The sequence below is a fragment of the Mastomys coucha genome, unplaced genomic scaffold (assembly GCF_008632895.1).
Source record: "Mastomys coucha isolate ucsf_1 unplaced genomic scaffold, UCSF_Mcou_1 pScaffold13, whole genome shotgun sequence".
In the NCBI taxonomy this organism is placed as follows: domain Eukaryota; kingdom Metazoa; phylum Chordata; class Mammalia; order Rodentia; family Muridae; genus Mastomys; species Mastomys coucha.
In genome coordinates this window covers 35312170-35333849 of record NW_022196895.1, presented here as the reverse complement: position 1 = coordinate 35333849, position 21680 = coordinate 35312170, and the positions used below count along the sequence as shown (strand labels likewise).

The window sequence follows — 21680 nt, the reverse complement described above, 5'->3', positions numbered from 1 at the left end:
AGACAGTGCCTTACTCTGCATTCTCCTCCCCTTTCCTTGTAAGTCCTTTTGAGACAGTGCCTTACTCTGTAGCCCAGGCTGGCCTTTAACTCTCAACTCTCTAATCTCAGCGTCCTGAACAGCAGTGTTGCAGACTATTAACACTGATTTTATCCTTTTCTTTTAAGAAAAACAAACCTAAACTCTTTAAAATTACCTTGAAAATATAAACTCTTTGAAAACTTAGGCATCACAGCTAAGGCAAAGAGAAAATGAAAAGAAGAGAGTAAAAGATAGCAGAAGCCACTGCTGTCACACTGAGACCCGTGCAGAGGAGGTCCTGTTAGGGACACATAGAATGGGCTCAGGCAGGACAGCTGTTTGTTTTTAAACTGTATTTTTCACTTAACGCATGGAAAGAGAAAAAAAAATCCTTTCTACTTTTAGTGATTCACAAGATTTTATTGCACAAGTAAATCACACTTGAGTTAGGTAAATGTTGAGGCACTTGGTTGGTTCCTGATTTTGCATTTTAACCACATTAGTGGTTAAACATTCCTTTGGCTCAACACAACCAACTCCCTTATATTCCACAATCAATTTCTAATTATGTCTACTGGGCACTTTCTGGTATATTTTATGTACAGTTGTTGAGAACCTGTCTTAATTTTTTGATGAAGGAAATCAAGAAGAAATAATTAAACATTAAAAATATAAAACTAAACACACATACAAACCTGTTTCTATATATTAAAGTAACTCCTGTGGAAGAAGCCTTATAGGACGGACACATAGGCACAGGAACTCAAGATGTTCTGTTGCCCCCAACCTGCTTCTGTGTGTGTGTGTATGTGTATGTGTGTGTGTCTGTGCGTGTCTGTGCATGTCTGTGTGTGTCTCTGTGTGTGTCTGTGTGTATCTATGTGTATGTGTATGTGTGTCTATGTGTGTCTATGTGTATTATGTATATGCATGTCTGTGTGTGTCTATATGTATGTGTGTGTGTATGTGTATGTGTGTCTATGTGTGTCTATGTGTATTATGTATATGCATGTCTGTGTGTGTCTATATGTATGTGTGTGTGTATGTGTGCCTCTGTGTGTCTGTGTGCATATGTGTGTATACCCTTCTCCCTTTCTATTTCACCACTAGTAAGGCTATAACTCTGCTCTTAAAGTCAGAATTTCTTTCACACTATAACTGCTTTAAAAGTCAGAATTTCTTTCAAACAAATAAAAAGCACAAGTAGTTAGAACACTGGAGAATAAATAGACTCATCTCTTGGTTTTTATCAATCTCAGTGGAGAGAGATAGTAGCGTTTCTCAAGGCCACAATGGATCCAGGGCACTTAAAATCCTACAATGCCAGCACTAAAGATTCTGGTTTGTGATAGACTACAGTAACCCAGCCTCCCCTATCTCCTGCCTGCTCCAATGGATCTGGGAAACACCATCATGGAAGAGGCAGCTAACACCTTCCTTCTCTGTCTGTGATGGTTCTCAGGTCCAGGTCTGCAGAGCAGAGGGCCTTACTGGGGTCCACAGACTCCAAGATGATCCCTGGAGAGAGTCTGGGGTCTATGAACTAGATGGGAAAAGAGCCTTTATTTTCACTGTCACCAACATTGTGCATTTCCTTCCCTCATGAATGCTAAGCCACAGTGGTATTTAGCAGTGCCTGCAGCATGGTCAAAAATCACAGATATAACTCCTTACACTGTTACTGAATGGTTACAATGATGCGCTTCCCAGATTATAGCAGCTATGAGTCGCCACTAGAAGCTGTGAATGAAGCTGTTAACACAGAACCATATGTACCACTCTGCTGAGGCTATATTTTCAATTGTTTTAATAATAACGGAGGTTCAAGAACTGGTTTCCATAAGCCTAAGAATTCTATCCATATACACGTAAGACATTCTTGTGATCAGCCAGAGACCTGGGTGACATGAAATGGGTGGAGAACCCCTGCTTCAGACCAACGTGACCTGGAGAAACACCAACAGTGGCACCAGGGGAGTTAATGAGTTACTTCAAATCAGAAGCAGCAGGCAGCAGGTAGCAGGTCCGCTGCCTCACAGATGCATGACCTTCCATGAGAACAACGCCATCTGTCCATCTGGTAGGCTACTTTACCTCTGGTCTCCACCGCATGGATGCATTTCCTTATTATGCTGAAGCCGATGCTGTCCAACTGTGCGGCTGAAAGAACAAGAGAAGTGTGGTCAGGCCACACATGCCATGTGCAAATCGGCTCACTGGAAGGTTTACACACTGGAAGTAAAGTACACGGTGTGGTCACAGCATACACATGTATAAAATACAGATAATTAGAAACAGTGATGCTGACAAAGAGCCTACCCTCTCTCCGTTAGAAGTCTGAGGAAAAGAACCACCATTGGGCACTCAATGCTGGGAGCTGATGGGACAGACTCTGAACTTTAATGTTTTCAGAACAGGCATGTGAACACTGATTCCTTCTAAACATAGATGAACTTCTTCTGGGACAAAAACCACTTCCTTATCCCAGAAATATCAACAAAAGTTTGGGAAAACTGGAAAGAACTTGGCAACAGAGAGAGAAAGTCCCAGTAGTTGGATGACCTACCAGGCCAGCTAGGAAGTGAGAGTAGTTCCTAGGCAAGTGGTACATGGAAGAAAAAAATGCAAAGGAACTTGCCAGATATCTGAAAAATAAATAAATTCTACCAACTTATACTAACTGTAACTTTTTTAATGGCCAAGACCCCACTCAATATTCAGATTGGTTTTCTCTATGCTGGTATAATTTCTCTAATTTGTTAAAAGCAAGCAAGCACCCTTCATACTGATAATTAAACTAAAAAGCCCTACAGTTCACACTGAAAATGCTCTATTTATCAGTGTATCTTAACTGTCAAATGTACATAGCATTTATATGCTGCAGAGCCAAACAGGAGTCTGGGATAACTCTGCTAAGCCTAGTTTATTAGACTTGTACATTGAGTTGACTACCTAGTTTTATAAACAGATAAAATTATGTTAAGAAATGGAACCCACATCAAACAAGATTCCCAAGAACTCATAAAAAACAGTTTAGCACTGATGCTCTGAATATGTAAACCAGAAATGAGACACGTTATTACACTGCCAAATCCTCAACTTTTCCATCTGCCATTTGTCCTCTGTCTCTTTCCCTTATACACACACATGCACACACACACACAGACACACACACAGACACACACACACACAGTTTGACTTCTATTCTCATCAACTTGAATTTCCTAGTGACATCATGACCGGGTTACTAATAATTAACAACTGCATATTATTTAACCTGGCCTAAGTGTCACTGATCTGACAGGGACTCCGCTGTATATATAAGCAGAACATTAGTTCCGACTTTGGCCCAACAGGGTTCATAATCTTAGCAATTGAGATCTAGTCTGCAAAGTGAGTTCCCACTAACAGGTCTGGAACACTATCTCCATGGAGCAGAGTTTGCAAATGACTGAGAAAGCAGCCTGCCAGATGGATGCGGCTGCCCTTAATCCCCTGAGCAGGTGACTCCCCATTCACTGAGCCAAGGCTTAGAAAAGGTCAGGGTTTATTTGCAGTTTCTGTATCCTTATAATCTCCAGAAATAATCTCTCATTAAATAGCTACTAGGTTTGTATTATTCCCTTAATTTGACTTGCAATGAGTTGATGTAGGAGCTGTGGCTCCCAGGCTCAGCATCCTGTGATGCCGCCGTTAAAACTTGGCGTCTGTCTCATCCTCCTTCAACCTCAAGTTCCCTGGGCCCAGGTTTACATCGGCAGCCCACACTGATGCATTATAATTCATGTTGGCGGAGTGCACACAGAAGACACAGGCTGACCTCCCAAGTTAGAAAGGTGCCGCCATCCGACCTTCCATCACAACCTTGTATCTACCTGAAGCCTTGTATCTATCTCTCCTTTTCAGAGAAAAGAAAGGGCCAGGGTCACATAACTCCATTCTGCAGAAGCGCTGAAAGAATATGGGAAAACAGGAGGTTTGGGTACATGCTGGGCCAACTTGGTGCATCTTAGGGCAAACCCAGATCGGTACCTAACAGTGGTCGGGGTTGGGGTTACTAGGCCAAGATGAAGTCCAGGAATAGGAGGTAGGTGACTCAGAATTGTTTTGCCTCAGTGCAATTATAAAAACAACACCACATAAAGCACAGTCAATTCTTATCTTGCCTGCAAGGTCCAGACAGAAAGACAGGGTTCTACAATTAACTACTACTGTTATACTGTGAATAAAAAACAAACAAACAAAACAAAAACCACTGATATAAGCTTTTGGTACCTCACCTGAGAGGACTTCCTCTCATCTTTAAGAAAACTATGTAGGTGATGGTGGTAGGGGTGATGGAAGAGATGGGGGTGGTTTGATGGTGGTGGTGGAGGAGGTAGGGGTGGTTTGATGTGGTGGAGGAGGTAGGGGTGGTTTGATGGTGGTGATGGTGGTGGAGGTCGTGTTTGATGGTAATGGTAGTGGAGGTGGTGGGGGTAGTTTGGTGGTAGTGGTGGTGGTGGAGGAGGTAGGGGTGGTTTGATGTGGTGGAGGAGGTAGGGGTGGTTTGATGGTGGTGGTAGAGGAGGTGGTGGGGGTGGTTTGATGGTGGCGGTGGTGGAGGTGGTGGGGGTGGTGGAGGTGGTTTGATGGAGGAGTAGAAGTGGCTATAGTGATAGTGGTGGTAGTCGTTTGTAAATGTATCTGATTGTAAGTGACAAATCTAACAAAACCATGAGCATCTCTCCTCCTTTCCACCTTTTATACACATCCAAACTATCACCATCTTTCCATCATTCTCACTTCAAGTTTCTCCATTTTGTCTAGCTCCCATCTTCACCACTGTCTTCGTTCTGATACAATGAAAAGGAATATTAAGTTAAAACACTGCACAAATAAGAGGGCTTGCCGAGGAGTATAAAATACCCAAGCTGACCGAATTGGAGGAAGATCAAAGCTGGCCTCCTTAGGTTCCTGTCTCCTCTAAAGGAACCCTGAGGAGCATGAGCAAGGCACTGTTACCCTTCCTCCTGGTAAACTTTTCAGCTTTGAGTAGCTGCATCTTTACATATATTCTAACATCTAATACAACTAGCAGAATGAAGTGTGGAAAAGAACAAATTCAAAGAAAGCCTTTGCCTATTAGAAGACCAGCCCATACCGCACCAGGGGTGGCTGAGACAAGAGAAAATGGTTCAGACAGGAGAGGCAGTCCTTTGAGGCTGTTGTATGGAATTCAAAAGTGCTCTCCACTCTGGAGAAGTATTCCAAGTCTGCTTTCTTAAGGGCAGAAATAAAACTTGGCTACTAATTTATTATGCTTATGTCCTGATGTGAATTCAACTTTGGAAACCAAAGAATTGAACTGTGTTGGATCCAGAGAGAGCATCCAGGAGGAGGTAGCATCTCTTCTTATCCATAGTAACCTTAATTCTGTTATCTGTGTGCCAGCTTACTTGTAGTGACTTCTGAGCTAGCCTCTTCATATCTCTTCTCACGTCCTCCTATCTTTCCACTACTACCTTGTCCCTATTTATAAAATCAAAAACAATTCCATTGAAATCAGGGACAAGACAAGGGTGCCCACTTTCTCCCTATCTATTCAATATAGTACTTGAAGTTCTAGCCAGAGCAATAAGACAACTAAAGGAGATCATGGGGATAGAAACTGGAAAGGAAGAAGTCAAAGTATCACTATTTGCATATGGCATGATATAGCATGATAGTGACCCCAAGAAAATTCTACCAGAGAACTCCTACAGCTGATAAGCATTTTTGGCAAAGTGGCTGGATAGAAAACTAACTCAAAGAAATCAGTAATCCTCTTTTATACAAATGATAAACAGAACGAGAAAGAAATCAGGGAAGCAAGACTCTTTACAATAGCCACGGATAATATAAAATATCTTGGTGTGACTCTAACCCAGCAAATAAAAGGTCTGTATGTCAAGAACCTCAAGTCTCTGAAGAAAGAAACTGAGGAAAATCTCAGAAGATGGGAAAATCTCCCATGCTCATGAACCAGTGGGATTGACATAGTGAAAATGGACACCTTAACCAAAATCAATCTACAGAGTCAATGTACTATCACCAAAATTCTAACACAATTCTTTACAGACCTTGAAAGAACAATTCTCAACTTCAAATGGAAAAAAAAATACCCAGGATAGCAACAGCAATCCTGAACAATAAAAGAACTTCCAGAGGTATCAGCATCCCTGACGTCAAGCTGCACTACAGAGCAATAGTAATGAAAACTGCATGGTGTTGGTACAGAGTCAGACAGGTTGACCAATGGAATCTAATTGAAGACCCTGAAATAAGCCGCACACCTACGGACAGGTGATTTTTGACAAAGAAAGAAAATATGATACAATGGAAAAAAGAAAGCATCTTCAACAAATGGTGCTGGTCTAACTATATGACTACATGTAGAAGAATGCAAATAGATCCATATCTATCACCCAGCATAAAACTTTACCAAGTGTATCAAAGACATCAACATAAAACTGGGTATACTAAATCTAATAAAACAGAAAGTGGAAATAGCCTTGAACACATTGGTATAGGAGACAACTTCCTGAACAGAACACCAATGGCTCAGGCTCTAAGTTCAACAATTAATAAATGGGACTTCATGAAACTGAAAAAATTCTGTAAGGTAAAGAACACTGTTAATAGGACAAAACGACAGCCTACAGATTGGAAAAGGATCTTCACCAACCTTACATCCAACAAAGAGAGTTAATATTCAAAATATATTAAAAAAAAAAAAAAACTCAAGAGGGCAGGAGAGATGGCTCAGTGGTTGAGAGCACCAACTCCTTTTCTAGAGGACCTGAGTTCAATTTCCAGCAACCACATGGTGGCTCACAACCATCAGTAATGACATCTAATGCCCTCTTCTGGTGTGTCTGAAGACAGAGACAGTGAACTTATATAAATAAAATAAATAAATAAATCTTTTAAAAAAAAAAAAACTCAAGAAATTAGACACCAACAATCCAAACCCAATTTAAAAAAAAAAAAATAGGATACAGAGCTACACAGAGAATTCTCAACAGAGGAATCTCAAATGGCCAAGAAGCACTTTAAATAAACGATGGAAGTCCTTACTCATCTGAGAAACGCAAATCAAAACGACTCTGAGGTTCCATCTCACCCCCATCAGTATAGTCTGGCTAAGATCAAAAATTCAAGGGCCAACTCATGCTGGTGAAGATGTGGATCACGGGAACTCTCCAGCACTGCTGGTGGGAGTGAAAACTGGTCCAACCACTTTGGACATCAATTTGGCAGTTTCTCAGAAAACTGTAAATAGTTCTACCTCGAGACCTAGCTATACTACTCCTGGGCATATGCCCAAAAGATGCCCCACTATACCAAAGGGACACTTGCTCAACAATGTTTATAGCAGTTTTATTCATAATAGTCAGAAACTGGAAACAACCTAGATATCCCTCAACTGAATAACTGGTAAAGAAAATGTGGTACATCTATACAATGGAATACTACTATTCAACTTTTAAAAACAAAAACATGAATTTTGCAGGCAAATGGATGGAACTTGAAAATATCGTCCTGAGTGAGGTAAGCCAGACCCAAAAGGACATGCATTGTATGTACTCACTTATAAGCAGATATTAGCCATAAACTACAGGATGTCCATACTATAATCCACAGACCCAAAAAAGCTAAGGAAGAAGGAAGGCCCAAGCATGGATACTTGAATGTAACTTAGAAGAAGAAATAAAATAGTCATAGGAGGCATACGGAGGGAGGGAACTGGGTGGGAGAGGGGATGGGGAGGGGAACGGGGAGGTGTTGAGAATCAGGGGTAGGGAGAGATGAGAGAGCCACAGGGCTAGGAGAACGAATGGAAATCTGCAGCTCGAAGGAACCTTAGCTGAGACTCACAGCAGTGGGGATATGGAACCTAAGGAGGCCATTTCCTATAGCCAGGCAGAAACCCCAGTGGAGAGATAGGGACACCAACCCACCCATAAAACTTTCAACCCAAAATTTATCCTACAAGAAATGTAGGGGCAAAGATGGATCTGAGGCTGAAGGAATGGCCAAGCAATGACCAGCCCAACTAGAGACCTATGCCATGACAAAGCACCAATCCCGGACACTATTAATGATACTCTGTTATTATCTGCAGCCTGGGTCCTAGCATAACTCTCCTCTGAGAGGCTTCAGCCAGCAGCTAACTGAAATAGATGCAGAGACCCACAGCTAAACACTATCCAGAGTCAGAAACTCTTATGGAAGACCTATCCTTGCCCCTACCCCCTGCACCCTGTCCATACATATGTAGTAGATGTTCAGCTCCATCATCATGTGGGTCCTCCAACAACTGGAACAGGGTCTGTCCCTAAAGCTGTTGCCTGTCTGTAGAATCCTGAGGATACTCAGGGGGGCCTCCCTCCACCCTCTCAGAAGAGAAGGGGAGGAGGTAGTGAGGGGAGGGGTTGTGGGAGGGTGGGTATTGGGAGGGGGAACAGTGATAGGAATGTAAAGTGAATTTAAAACAAAAACAAAAAGAAAAACAAACAAACAACAACAACAAATTCAAGTTGCCTCCCTACTTACAATCCATCAATGGCACACTCCACCAACCTAGCTTTCTCTTTCCCATCTTGTCCAAGTGATTCTAAAACATGATATTCATTCTTTCTCTAAAAGGAAGCACATATCACTTACACTATATTTATCAGTACTGAGCCAACCCACCTACTGGGTTTGATGCCACAGACCTTTACCCCAACAACTCAACTCCCTGCATATTTCACTCTTATTCTTATGCTTCAGTAATACTGAAACTATCAGCCTATTTATTCAACCTGCAGTGTCAATATTGTCCAGAACGTCACTCAAATCCTGAACATGAACCAACAGAGCCTTGTGGCCCAGGCCTAGCTTGCTTCCCTGGCCTTCTTAGGTGCCACTCCCCTAGCTCTTAGCACCTCACCACACTGGCTTTCTTTGAGTATCTAATTAACCACACTCTCTAATCTTTGCATAAGCAATGAGCCTAACTTTATCTGCTTGGCCTATTAAATAATAATAATAGAACTCTCCTTAAGTATAAATTTCTCCAAAAGTATCCTTAATCTTCCCTCCTAACTTAATACCCCATGTGTCTTATCAACCTCTTTCAGAATAGACAGCATGAGCTGTCAAGTTTATATTTATTTGTGTGACTCTGTGAAAAATAATGACAAGTACCAAATTACAATAAGCAATCATGAAGACAATGGTTCATAAATATCTCGACTTACTCACTTCATTCACTCTGCTGTTATCTCTTTCTCTTCTAGCAGTATCAATTCCAGGAGTCAAGAGAAGTAGGGTACATTTGTAACACAAATCCTGAGCCCTCTCCTATACTTTGTGCTTTGCTAAGTGAGGGAACCCATTAGAAAGCAGCCAGCACCTTAAACTATCATGGCCAGAGACAAAAAAAACAACTAACTCAACCAACTGCCAGCATCTGCACTACTACCTTCCCTGCAGGACATGAAGGATCTACCAAGTCTGGGTCTTAATATGCAAAATGAGCTTCTGCTGATGTGGTATATGGAATGGTTCAAAAAAGTTCATAAATATTTCTTAGAGCTATGTACCTATGTAATGAGTATTAGAAATCTGTTTGACATAAAATGTACTGTATGATATATTTACATCTTAAGTAAAGGCTTAAAAAAGAAATGTATTTAAAGAAAAACTATAATAATGAAGGTCAGACATGTATATGTAAACATAAGCAGTAAGGATGATACACAAGGAACATATCTGACCTAATGTCTCATGAGCCCCAAGCTGATGCTGCACTCAAGCTAGCTAAAAAGACTATCTACCTGTATCTAATCCAGCTCCTTCTTGGTAGACTTATAACTAATACCATGATCCGAGTTTGTGTTAGCATTCTGTATAAACTCCACCCCCACAGATACCTGGCAGTAGCCAGGTATGCTCCTCCCCATGGTTACCTGGCAACGGCCAGGTAGGCCTGGCCCTATAAAAGGTGCTACTTGCCCCATCCTCTCTCTCTTACTCCTGCTTCTCTCTTGCCTCTTTGTTCCCCCTCTCTCCCCATTCCTTCCCCGACTCTCCATGTGGTCATGGCCTGCCCCTACTTCTCTACTCTCTCCTTCTCTCTGCCTTTCTCTGCCTCTGCTACCTTCTGAACTCCCCTCCCTATGCCCTAAATAAACTTGATTTTGTACTATACCAGTGTCTGTCTGGTCCCTCAGGGGGAAGAGATGAGCCCATGCCGAGGCATCCCTTCCCCCACATGTTGCCAGACATATTCTTATAGCTCTTTTTCTTTTTATGATCACAATAAAGACCCTTTCCTGGACTGTGGCACTTTTCCTTTTATCCCCTAGGTCTATTCTATACTGACCTCCAGGGCCATCCTTTTAAATGACAGCAGCACAGACAATCCATTATCCATCACAATGCTCTAGAGGTTTCTCTAATGCTAAGAACACAATCTTAGCTCATGAATACATGAGTCTAGCCCTGGCCTACCTGGCTGCTCTCTTTCAGGCCTCCTCCCATCTGTCCTAGTGGTCCTTTGAACATCCCTAGAGCTCCATTCATTCCATTGCTTAGGGTGTCTGTGTGTAGCTTGCCCTTTGGTCGGCAGTACTCACCTGTCAACTTCTCACATACATCCTGCCCTCTTTCCTCCAGGTTTCTGTTCAAAAGTTATTTCTTAGGCGGCTCTGACCATCTGACCCAAGTGCCTTCCCCTGATTCTCAGACTCCTTCTTCATATTTCTTCATGGGATTTGCCTCTACCAGAAAGTATACCCTGGTCTACTTGTTTATAGTTTGTTGTTGATCTCTCTGGAGTATAGCCTCCATATTATCCAATGTATACAAATATCAATACTGTGTGGTAGTCTATTTGATGTGCATACTTTGTAGGGTTTATATATATATATATCAGTTAAATTTTTTCAATTAAAAATTTTAAAATGGTGCCAGCTTTACAAGGGTGGAAGATCAATCAGCCCACTTGTGGTTTTATTTTCATAAATGTTTCCTGAATGAGGAAAAAAGTAAACTCATAGTTTTCCAGCCAATAGACCAAGAACCAATAAATAAAATGTTCTTAACCCTCTAAAGACCCTTTAGGAGTTCGTAGCTGACTTAACACAGTGGAACCTGTGCATGTGAAGAAGAGAGCCCACATGGTGTCTGCCATCATGGCCTGGCCTCTAGGCAAAGATCCTAACAATCAAAACTTCCCTTTCCTGTAGACACACAGCCACTACCCTGCTGTCCACAGTTTCTAGAGACAAACAGAAAAACTAGGCTGGAAGAGAGATACAGTAATGGAAGGAACACAAATAGAAGGAAGAGAGAAATCACTGCTTGCCTGTAATAAACCTCTCAGCTCTGTCTAAATCAAGGAGGCCTTAGGACATCTGTAAAAAGAGGCTCATCTCAGCAGGAGTCAGGAGGCCACACAGCACCATGTCAGAGCTGCAGAGCATAGTTAAGGGCTGCGCATCTGCCATGGGAAAGAGTGTATCTCAGGACAGAGACACTGAAAGAATAGAACTCAGTCAATGTCCCGGCATCATCCCGACCATTATCTCTTGCCAGCAGATTGAGCATCCTAAGGGTATCTTAGACCACTGGCGTCCATCCTTTTATTAAGGCCTCAGGCGCTTTGCACTGACTTCTGAACCAACAACAACAACAAAAAATCATGAAGACAAAAGTATTTCAAACTTTCAGATCCAAATGTCTCTACCTCTCAAGACCCTTGCTCCTGCCTTTTATTTTTCAAAACTACCTGCTTGTTCCAGATGCCCCAGGAACTTTACCTTTTTTTTTTTTTTTGTCACAATAAATTGTGAGAAAGCAAAGGTGAAGGAGATGACATTGAGATCCAAAACACACTGTGATGGACAGACTTTATCTATCTACCTTCCTCACGTTTAAGATGAAGGTTTAGGGAAACCAAAAGAAGCGATGCCTGGGGGAGACACTCTAGAGAACTTGAGAGGCAGGAATAATCTTAGGATAAGAAGGATGCTACTGATAATAGTAACAGCAAACAGTGACACTTAGTGACAATATCTAACACTAGCTACCACTAAGCAAAGGATATCTGTCCCAATTTTATTCAATTTACCTGGAAAGTCAAGATGTATGTAATGAAGCCAGTCCCTCATACAAATAACTGAGATCTGGAGTTTCCCAAGGTCAGACATTATTACAGCAATGACATTGGGATTGCAATCTATGTAGAATTTCAGAGTTAAAACTCCTATACGTAACTCCACACTACCCCAAATGAAAACTTATAGCCTCTGCTAACCCTTACACACACACATCATACACACACACATACACACACACAGTAAGAAATACAATCTGCAATCTTTGTTCAGTTTACTGAGTGAACATACTTGAAGAAATTACTTGAGTTTGCACCTAGATAGAAGCCTCAGACATTTGTAAGTGAGGTCAATAATGCCACTTCCCTTATTTGGTTCTTATAATAATTATCAAGTGGCATAGTGTGTGTCAAACACTTAGCACAATGTACCATGTGTAGTATGAACTCAACAGGAATTAAGTACAGTAATTAAAAGCCTGGCCTTGGTGACAGTATGGACAGTCTTTCAACCTGTCTTAGCTGCAACTTGATTCAGGGGTTAAAGAGGTATCCAGCGCCCTATAGCATACTGCCTCGAAGCCCAACCTGGGGTGGCAGGAGGTGGTTCTCACCAGTCTGTCAGTACAGATTCCACATCATGAGGGAAAGGCAAACATTAGACCATGGCAACATTGCTGGCTGCCTCTGTCAGTCTGAAGCTAAGAACGGATTTCTGAAATGTCTCCCAGGATAAGCAAAACGGCTTCAGTCAGCCTGGGCAAGTTCCAGGAGCCCCATTCTCAATACTGTCCTTGGAATATGGTCTCATCACACACACTGCTGGGAACTGGAAGTATTTGAGGAGTATTTCCCCCTCTCTCCACACTCTGCCTGTAGCTAAGGCATGCTGGAGTCGAGACATCACCGCTTTACTAAGTATAATTCTAGCTCGGTGCAGCCACAGCAACCACAGCACAGGCGGGATTCCTAGCAAACGGCAAAGTGCAGAAAGCCAGCACCAGCACTGTCTCTCCTCCGACTCGGAGCTTCAGAAGACAAAAGGGATTGCCACAGAAACCTGCATGGACCAGCAAGGAGAAGAAAGGCCAAGAGGGCACAGGGGAGCAGGCAGCATGGAGGAAAATCTGCTGGGGGCCATCCCTGGCAGGCAGGATGGAAAGCTGGGGGGTGGGGGGGGGAGGGACACTCAGCTGATCACCTCGTGGACCAGTGCATAGGAGGCCAGGCCCATCAATGCTTCCACTCTGCCCATGTTTAAAAGGGGAAATGTTCTATTTATAAGCTACCCAACAGAGGAGACCTGGCAGCTTTTAGATGGCTCTGATCCCCAAGGGATCCTTGTCACCAATGGCTGCCTCTTCCTGCCTCTTGACTGTGGATGTTCTAACAGCAAAGGGCCAATGGTGACTGGAAGCAAGAGGGAGAGGGAATCCCCGTTTCCTGCCCTTTACTGTTTTCATGAGAATGTGGACCTTTGATCGTGAAGGCTGACAGCTTTAGAACCCTTTTAAAAATAGTGGCCATGCTAACCCACTGAGGCCGCCGCAGTGATCTTCAAGGGTGAGTCTCTTTTCTGTTGTCTGGCAGATGAAGGGAAGCCAAGGCACAGAGATGAAGAGAACTGAGAATCAGAGGGGCAGAACTAGGCAAACACAGAGAGGTGGAAATGCATCCCTGCCCATCTCCTCTTCTGATCTTCAGTCATGCCTCATAAATCAAGATGAGCCTTAAGAAAGCACCACCAAGCACTCTAATTTGAGTGACAGCCTTAAGAATGAGAATGTAGGGCTGGAGAGATGGAACACTGACTGCTCTTTCAGAGGTCCTGAGGTCAAATCCCAGCAACCACATGGTGGCTCACAACCATCTGTAATAGGATTTGATGGCCTCTTCTGGGGTGTCTGAAGACAGCTACAGTGTACTTACTTATAATAAATAAATAAATCCTTAAAAAAAAAAAGAATGAGAATGTAAACAACAGAGACATCAGGTCATGGCTCTGTTTGTTCCGGAATCTCTGTGGAATGCCAGGGTACCCTTTGTAAAGACCCAACCCTGAGACTTTAGAACCATCGAAGCGTGTGGCCCTGGCTCGCTCAGCATGGAGCACAGGTATTTGAGGAAAGACTGATGTTAATGGTTCTAATATGGAGATTCATATGGTGTGTCCACATAGTGGCAAAAAATAATCTGACTGGTTAGAGTGGTGGTTCTCAACCTTGCCGATGCAGCAACCCTTTGGCATAGTTCCTCGTATTGTGGTGAGCCCCAACCATAATATTCTGTTGTTGTTGCTACTTCATAACTGCAATTTTGCCACTGCTACGAATCACAATGTGATTCTGTATTTCCCAATGGTCTCTGGCAACCCCTGTGAAAGGGTTGTTTGACTCCCAAGATGTCATGACCCACAGGTTGAGAACCACTGGGTCAGATGCTAAAGGCTACTGATAGAATTCCTTCTGGTCTCCCATGTCTGGCTGCGTATGACTGCATAAAGAAACAAAGCAAAGATTCCACACATGTCAGAGCAGACGCAAAGGACCCTGGACATTGGCTTTCCTACTTCTCGACTATGTCTCTTGAATTCCATTTGCTCCATTAAAACCTAGATACACAGAACTCCATTTCAGTAAGTGACGGCCATTTGCATTTCACTTACCATTCCCCCTGCCATGCTAAACAGACTAGTCTTTTAAGAGTTGACTACGTGTTAAGTGAAGAGTTCACAAACTATACTCCATGCTAAAAGTCACCACTGGCTATTCTGCAAATAAAGCTTTATTGGCCAGCACTCCTCCATTCATCCCTGTAGCATCTGTGGCTGCTTTCACACTAGGGCAATAGTATTCTATTCTAATCAACAGTTCCACAAACCGAAAGTATTTCCTCTCTGCCCCTTTACTAAAGAGCAAGATCTCTGTGGTAAATGATGGCATTTACAAAATCAACAAATTTATTGTGCTTGTGTCTCCCATTCATACCACACTAAGTACGTATTAGAAACAGCTATTTAGAAAGCTCCTGAGGCACAAACATTGAGACATGCAGCTGTCAGAATTAAATGAACTGCCCTCAGAGGGCTTCAAGACCTATAAAATGGCTACCACCCTCTTTCTCCTCACTGCTGCCTGCAAGAGCAGATCTGTCAATCCAGTGGTTTTTCTCGATTCTGGCTTTTCCTTGTTCTGTTGTTTGTTGCTCTTTTGGTTTTGTAACAGGTCTCACTATGTTGCCCAGGCTGGCCTGGAACTCTCCATCCTCTTATTTCAACCTTGAAGAACACCCACTACCATCCCTGCATAAAGAGTTTCCTTGTCAGTGAGAAACTTGGTTGACTAGGTGACGGGAAGAGCTAAACCCAGGAGTGATTAGGTATTAACACGTCACATCCTGTGCTCAACTTTAATCCTTACACTGAGTTTGTAAGTCGGGAATATTGATATCTTCATTTCTACAGGAAAGATAACGAAAGTATAGAGGGGCCTGCCATCTCTCACCAAGGGTCAAGGGCCAACACACTAATCTATATCAGCTGCACGGCACCTTATATGAAAGCAATGATCAACACAGCCAAATTTACCCTAAACAAAGCATCTCAGGGTACTGAAAAGGTGGCTCAGCAGTTAACAGCACTGGCTACTCTTCCAGAGGACCTGGGTTCAATTCCCAGTTCCCAAATGGTGGTTCACAACTATCTGTAACTCTAGTCTCAGGGTGTCTGATGCCCTCTTCTAACCAACATGGGTAACAGGCATACATGTGATATATAAATATATGTGCAGCCAAAACACTCGTACCCATAAGAGGAGGGGGAAGGAACACTTCAGATATGTATAATGGCTGGTATACAGCAAGTATAGGCCTCAAAATATCAATCAACTGGAAAGGACCATTAGAGCCAATTAGGACAGAATCCTATTATCGAATATTAAATAAATACCACAAATTTTATCAAGACATAACTTTTATGATACAGAAAATTCTTGGACATTCTTAAAAACAAAATGGGAATAAGTTTCTTTAGCATAATGCCAATTAAGCCAAAATCCATAGCAATACTAGAAAATACATGCAAGACATCATTTTAAAAATTCAAGACTGAAATAGCCGTGGGCTTACAAATTAGTTTTACTGTATTTGAAAATCCATTTGCTATATTTCCTTAATAGTCTACTGCAACTTCATATTATTTAATAACCAGAAAGAATGTATGTTTTTAAACTGCTTCGGAGTACAGTTTGGAGATTCAGTGTCTATGTCCTACAAACAAGAGAGCACACTGCTGGCTCCACACAGAGCACTCACCGTCTAATCACTGCAATTCTCCCCTCCTCCCACGGTGAACACCAAACTGAGAAAGCATAGTGGGCTCTTCAGCATAATTCAGATATGAGTGGTTCTCGTAAGGGCACTAGATGAAAAAAAGCTAATTCGAGGAAGGAGTGATTAAGACTTTGATCACAGAGCATCTACTGCTTGCCCTTCTTCCGGAGAAAAAGAGACGTCTGCGTTTTCCTTGGTGTCTGTCTGCTGACTGTACTGGCAGCCTTGCACATGCTATATGAGCGAGCCCCTCTACAAATGAGCCACAGCCCTGCCTGGAAGTTTGCATTTTCTAAATCTGTTCTGTCTAGATGAAGTCCCATCTGAGGCTCATTTTCAAATCCATCAGTTTGGGGCATTTTACACAAAGGGTACAGTTGTTGATGACACGCATATTATACACGCCCCCCCCCAACAGAACTGGACCATCTGTCTATCGCTCTTGGTGCTCCCAACCCCTGCTGCACATCTGCACATCATAACAACACTTAAATGTAGAGCTATCTATTCCCGCTGAAGGCATTCCCCCCTTGTGCTCATGGTTGTCAGTAACATCTGCCCTTATGGACTCAGATGGGGATTTACTAGATGAGGACCTGCAGGAAGCCTGAACTCCTAAAGTTTCATCCAGTCTGGATTGTCCTTCCTTCAGTCTCTGCTCCATAGTTAGTCTCTGCAACTCCTTCCATGGGTATTTTGCTCCCCCTTTCAAGAAGGAATGAAATGTCCACATTTTGGTCTTCCTTCTTGAGTTTCTTGTGGTTTGTGGGTTGTTCTTCGTGTATATAGCTGTCTCCTGAGAGGCTTTGACTGTACCTGACTAATATAGAAGTAGAGGCTCACAGCTACCCATTGAACTGAGTACAGGGTCCCAAATGAAGGAGTTAGAGAAAGGACCCAAGGAGCTGAAGGGTTTGCAGCCCCGTAGGACGAAAAACAATACGAACTAACTAGTACCCTCAGAGCTCCCAGGGACTCAACCACCAAGCAAGGAGTACACATGGTGGGACTGATTGCTCTGGCAGCATGTGTATAGTAGAGGATGGCAAAGTCGGTCATCAATGGGAGGAGAGGCCCTTGGCCCTGTGAAGGTTCTGTGCTCCAGTGTAGGGGAATGCCAGGGCCAATAAGTGGGAAAGGGTGGGGTGGCAAGCAGAGGGAGGGGAGAGGCAACAGGTGCTTGTTCTTGGTTTTGTTTGAGGGGAAACTGGGAAAGGAGAAATCATATGACATGTAAAAAAAGAAAATATCTAATAAAAAAAAAGTTTCATCCAGTAAGAAGTTCAAATAGGAGGGAAAGAGAAGTGCTAAGCACGAGTGGAGAGCAGAGGGAGATGCTGCCATGATACTCAGAAAAGCCAGGTGCTCAGCATTCAGCTGTGCTCTGATGATGTCCACAGCGGGACAAGGCTGCAGCAACAAGGATTGTGATATTAAATATGACCCGATTAGCCTATTGATTTGGGCTGAGTCTCACATAAGAGGTGGCACTATTAAGACAAACCTGATTAAGAAACTAGGCCCTCTCTACCCTAATTCATCAGCTTCCAGCCTTTAAATTGCTGGAGAACCAAAGGGGACCTGCAGTTCTGGATTTTGGTTTTTGATTTTGTTGGGGTTTTTTTGTTTGTTTGTTTTCTTTTTTTAAAAAAGCTGACCTTTGAAGAGGTGGAGAGGTAGTGACGTTTATTATTTAAAACTTACATGCTAAAAGTCTTAGAGTCTCTCACTTCTGACGTGGGCTGATTTCAATTCTCTGAGGTTTTGGAGAATAAATCTCCCAACTGTAGCCGAAGGTCAGGTGCCAAGCATCAAAGAGGCAAAGGCGCCGGAAGGGTGTCAAGGAGAACAGGCCTGGCCCAGTGCAGAGCCCTGCCTCTTGTATTAGTGGAGAAGGGATCTGGAGACTGGATGGTTGCACTGGGGGTGTTTGCCCTGTCAGTGAGGAGCTTGGGGAGCAGGAAATCAAGTTCTTCTTCACCAGCTGGAATTCCACTCTCCCCTTTTCCTTTTCTGTTCAGTCAGAACTGACCACCTGGAGAGCTCCGTGCTTCTGACATTCTGCGAACAACCAAAGGGCAGTTCTCTGTTCTTAAGACTACTGATACATGATGAGCAACAAAAAGAGAAAGTTGTCTTCTGTCTTCAATATTTCAGGAAAACTTCAACCAAGAACACACAAGACCTCTAGGCAGAAGACTGAGAACAAAATAAAAGGATGTTTGTCTGAATAAACAGAAAGATGTTCAAAGTTCTTGGAACAGGGGATGAGATGACAGATCAAAGTGTTGGTTTTCCTCAAAATCAATCTATTTAATTAACATAATCCTAAATGCAAATGAAGGTTTCATGTTTGAGGAACTTACTAAATCTATTCTCAAAGAATAAATGTCTACAAGTAACAATGTCAACCTCTAAAATGGCATAATAGGAGGGAGGGAAGGATAGAAGAAGGGACAGAGGGAGAAAAGAGGGAAGAGAGTGGATGGTAATGGATTTCAGTGCACATCATCAGGACTTGGGTTAAAAAGGCCTTCTTCAAAATATGATGTGAAAAATTAAGAACCAGAGAGGAAATCAGAGACAAAATTCTAAAGATGCTGTGACTGTATAATGAGTAGAGCTCTCTAGCATGCACAAGGCCCTAGGTTCAATCCCAGCACCAAGGAATGACAGCACAAGTAACACCCATAGGGAGCAAGACGGGAAAGTGTATTTTAAATGTCTAAATCTAGGCTGGGTACTTACTTCAGTGGTTTGCCTAGCATGTGCAAGGCCCTGGTTCAACCCCTATTACCACAAAAAATAAAATAAAATGTCTAAAATTAATAAAGATTAGTATCTAATTAGAAATAACTTTGCAAGTGCATGGGGAAAAGATGGCAACTGTCACTGAAAAATGGACAAAGGACATGAACAAGCCACTAAGAGAGGAGGATGCCCAAAGGACTGATAGGCAATATAAACAGACACTCAAAGCTCTTTGCTTACCAGAGAAAGGTATGTGTTACCATATAAATATATTAGACCAGTAAGAAATCACAGGGCTGAGTAGTAGAGTTGGCAAGGATGGAGAAATGTGCATGTAGGGCTAATGGAACTGCAGCCAGACCACTATGGAGAGCAACACACGGCTACTTAACTAAGTCTATCATGGACTGGCAATTGGACCACAGAGTTTAACCCCAGGACAGCATCACACAAGGTCACATCATAGAGATGTTCTGTGGTGCTGAGAACTACAGAGTGGAATACAGCTGAGGAGATAAGAGCACATCTCTTCAAAACCAGATGATGCACCTTAAAGAGTGGGTAGCAGTCAGGGGCACCATCCAGATCACAATGGATGATGTAAACGGCTCCTAATACATGCTGAAGGGACAAAGACAGATCAAAGCAAGACATACAGCCATTTGTATAATTTAAGGACAGAGCTAGATAAAAGATGCAATTTTACAAGAAATGTGCTTTAAAAGTGCAAACTAGATTAGTAGCCTAAAGGGTAAACCAAAGTACACAGGAGGGAAAAGAGATAGAAGAGAACATATGAATACATAAAAGATTCACAATGATAATGTGCAGGGCAGGAAGATGGGTTCTCTACCTGAGAGGTAAGCAGAACACACAGAAGATAGAACAAAAGGAGCCGCAAAGAAACGTGCCTGTTTTGTCTGTAGCAGTCTTCTCTTCGGCAAGTGAGCAATGTAAAAATACAGTAGCCAACGGATGTCATTTATGAGTTGGTACACCCTGAGAGGAACTTCACAGTCAAAGTATCCTGACAAGTCCACAAAAGAATTCCCACCATCTATCTTCCTTCTCAGAATATGCTGGCTGTATGACAAGAGGTTTGCATTCAAACTCCCTTCAAAACACTTGAGAAAACAAAATATCTACAGTTTTTTGTTTGGTTTTGGTTTTTGTATGCTAATATTTGGAATTTAGTCAGAAAAGCAATAGTTAATCCTTAAATTCCTATCAGATTGACTTCTTACCTTTAAGAGAGCTTAAACCAGGGCATTAAAAAAATGGTAGAAAGATCAAGATCCTAAGCAATAGTGAGTGAGTGCTATGTGTGGCAAATGAGCCCAGTCATGATGAAGAGAGACAATAGGTGTCAAGGTGTGGACTGGAGCCAAGTGGTACAGAATCTGCCTTGCATGCCCAAGACCCTGGGTTCAATTCCTAAATAGGAGAAGGTAAGAAATGGCATGATATGGCAGATGATATTAATACCAAGAAAGAAAGACAACACCAACCTGGACCACTAATCTGTCGCCAGCCTGGAAGTCAGTGAAGAGTAAAACAAAATGAAGCAGTCTTGAAAAGGTGGCTACTGTTCTCCATCCCATCACTCTCTCCTTCTTCCTATATAAAGTGTATTCCACAACTGACACAAGTGAATCCCCTCAGCCTGTGAGTAACAAGGGTCGGAAGCAGATGTTCCAGCAGAGGCATTCTTCACTGAGGACTCTGCATCATCCTTTGTTCAAGAAAAAGTTCAAGAACACAAGAATAAACTCTCCTTGTGTTCAGGAACACAACCACTGGGGTTGGGTAAAATTTAGACTAACTTGTATCCTGGGAGCTTATTAGCCTCAATTTCTTCATCTACAAGTCAAGCCAAAGGTTCCCAACAAACTTAGCCTAATAAACCTCTAGTACCTGGCACATATTAAGTGGCTACTAACAGCTATCGCTGTAAAATATTTTAGCAGTAGACAATGTAGCTTACATAGAAACACAGTAGGGACTGAACATCCCCAGAAAGCCACCCTCCATCCTGATTTAATATTTGATGATCAATGCAGCTTAACCAATCCTATGACTTCTCCCTTTAATTTGTTCCATTGCCTTTATTTTAAAATTTCAATGATCTGCTATAGGCATCAAACATTAAGATCTTTCTAGTTCATATTTTTCTTTGTACATATTTGTGTGTGTGTGGTATGTTTGCATGTGTGTGCATTTGCATGTGTGGGGGGTGTGTACATAAGAAGCCCAAGGTTGTTGCTGGCAGCGTTCCTGGTTCATTCTTCTATGATATCCATTCATTCTTCTATGATATCCTTCAAAGCAGGATCTAGCAATCAAACCCAGAACTTTCCAACTAACCTATTTCAGTAGCAAGCTTGCTCAGAGATCCTTTGTTTCTGCCTTCAAGGGCTGGGATAACAGATGGTTGTCATGCCCACTGACATGT

The 21680-nt window shown here is 42.4% G+C and overlaps 1 protein-coding gene across 3 annotated transcripts in view; it reads right to left on the bottom strand.

The window, feature by feature from the left end:
• The window catches only part of Arhgap26 (Rho GTPase activating protein 26), a 430094-nt gene that overhangs the window by 172490 nt on the left and 235924 nt on the right, over positions 1–21680 (bottom strand). For all 3 annotated transcript variants that reach the window (XM_031365552.1, XM_031365553.1, XM_031365554.1), the window contains one exon: positions 2116–2181. In XM_031365552.1, coding sequence (XP_031221412.1) covers positions 2116–2181 — 66 coding nt within the window. The remainder of the gene's footprint in view (positions 1–2115; positions 2182–21680) is intronic.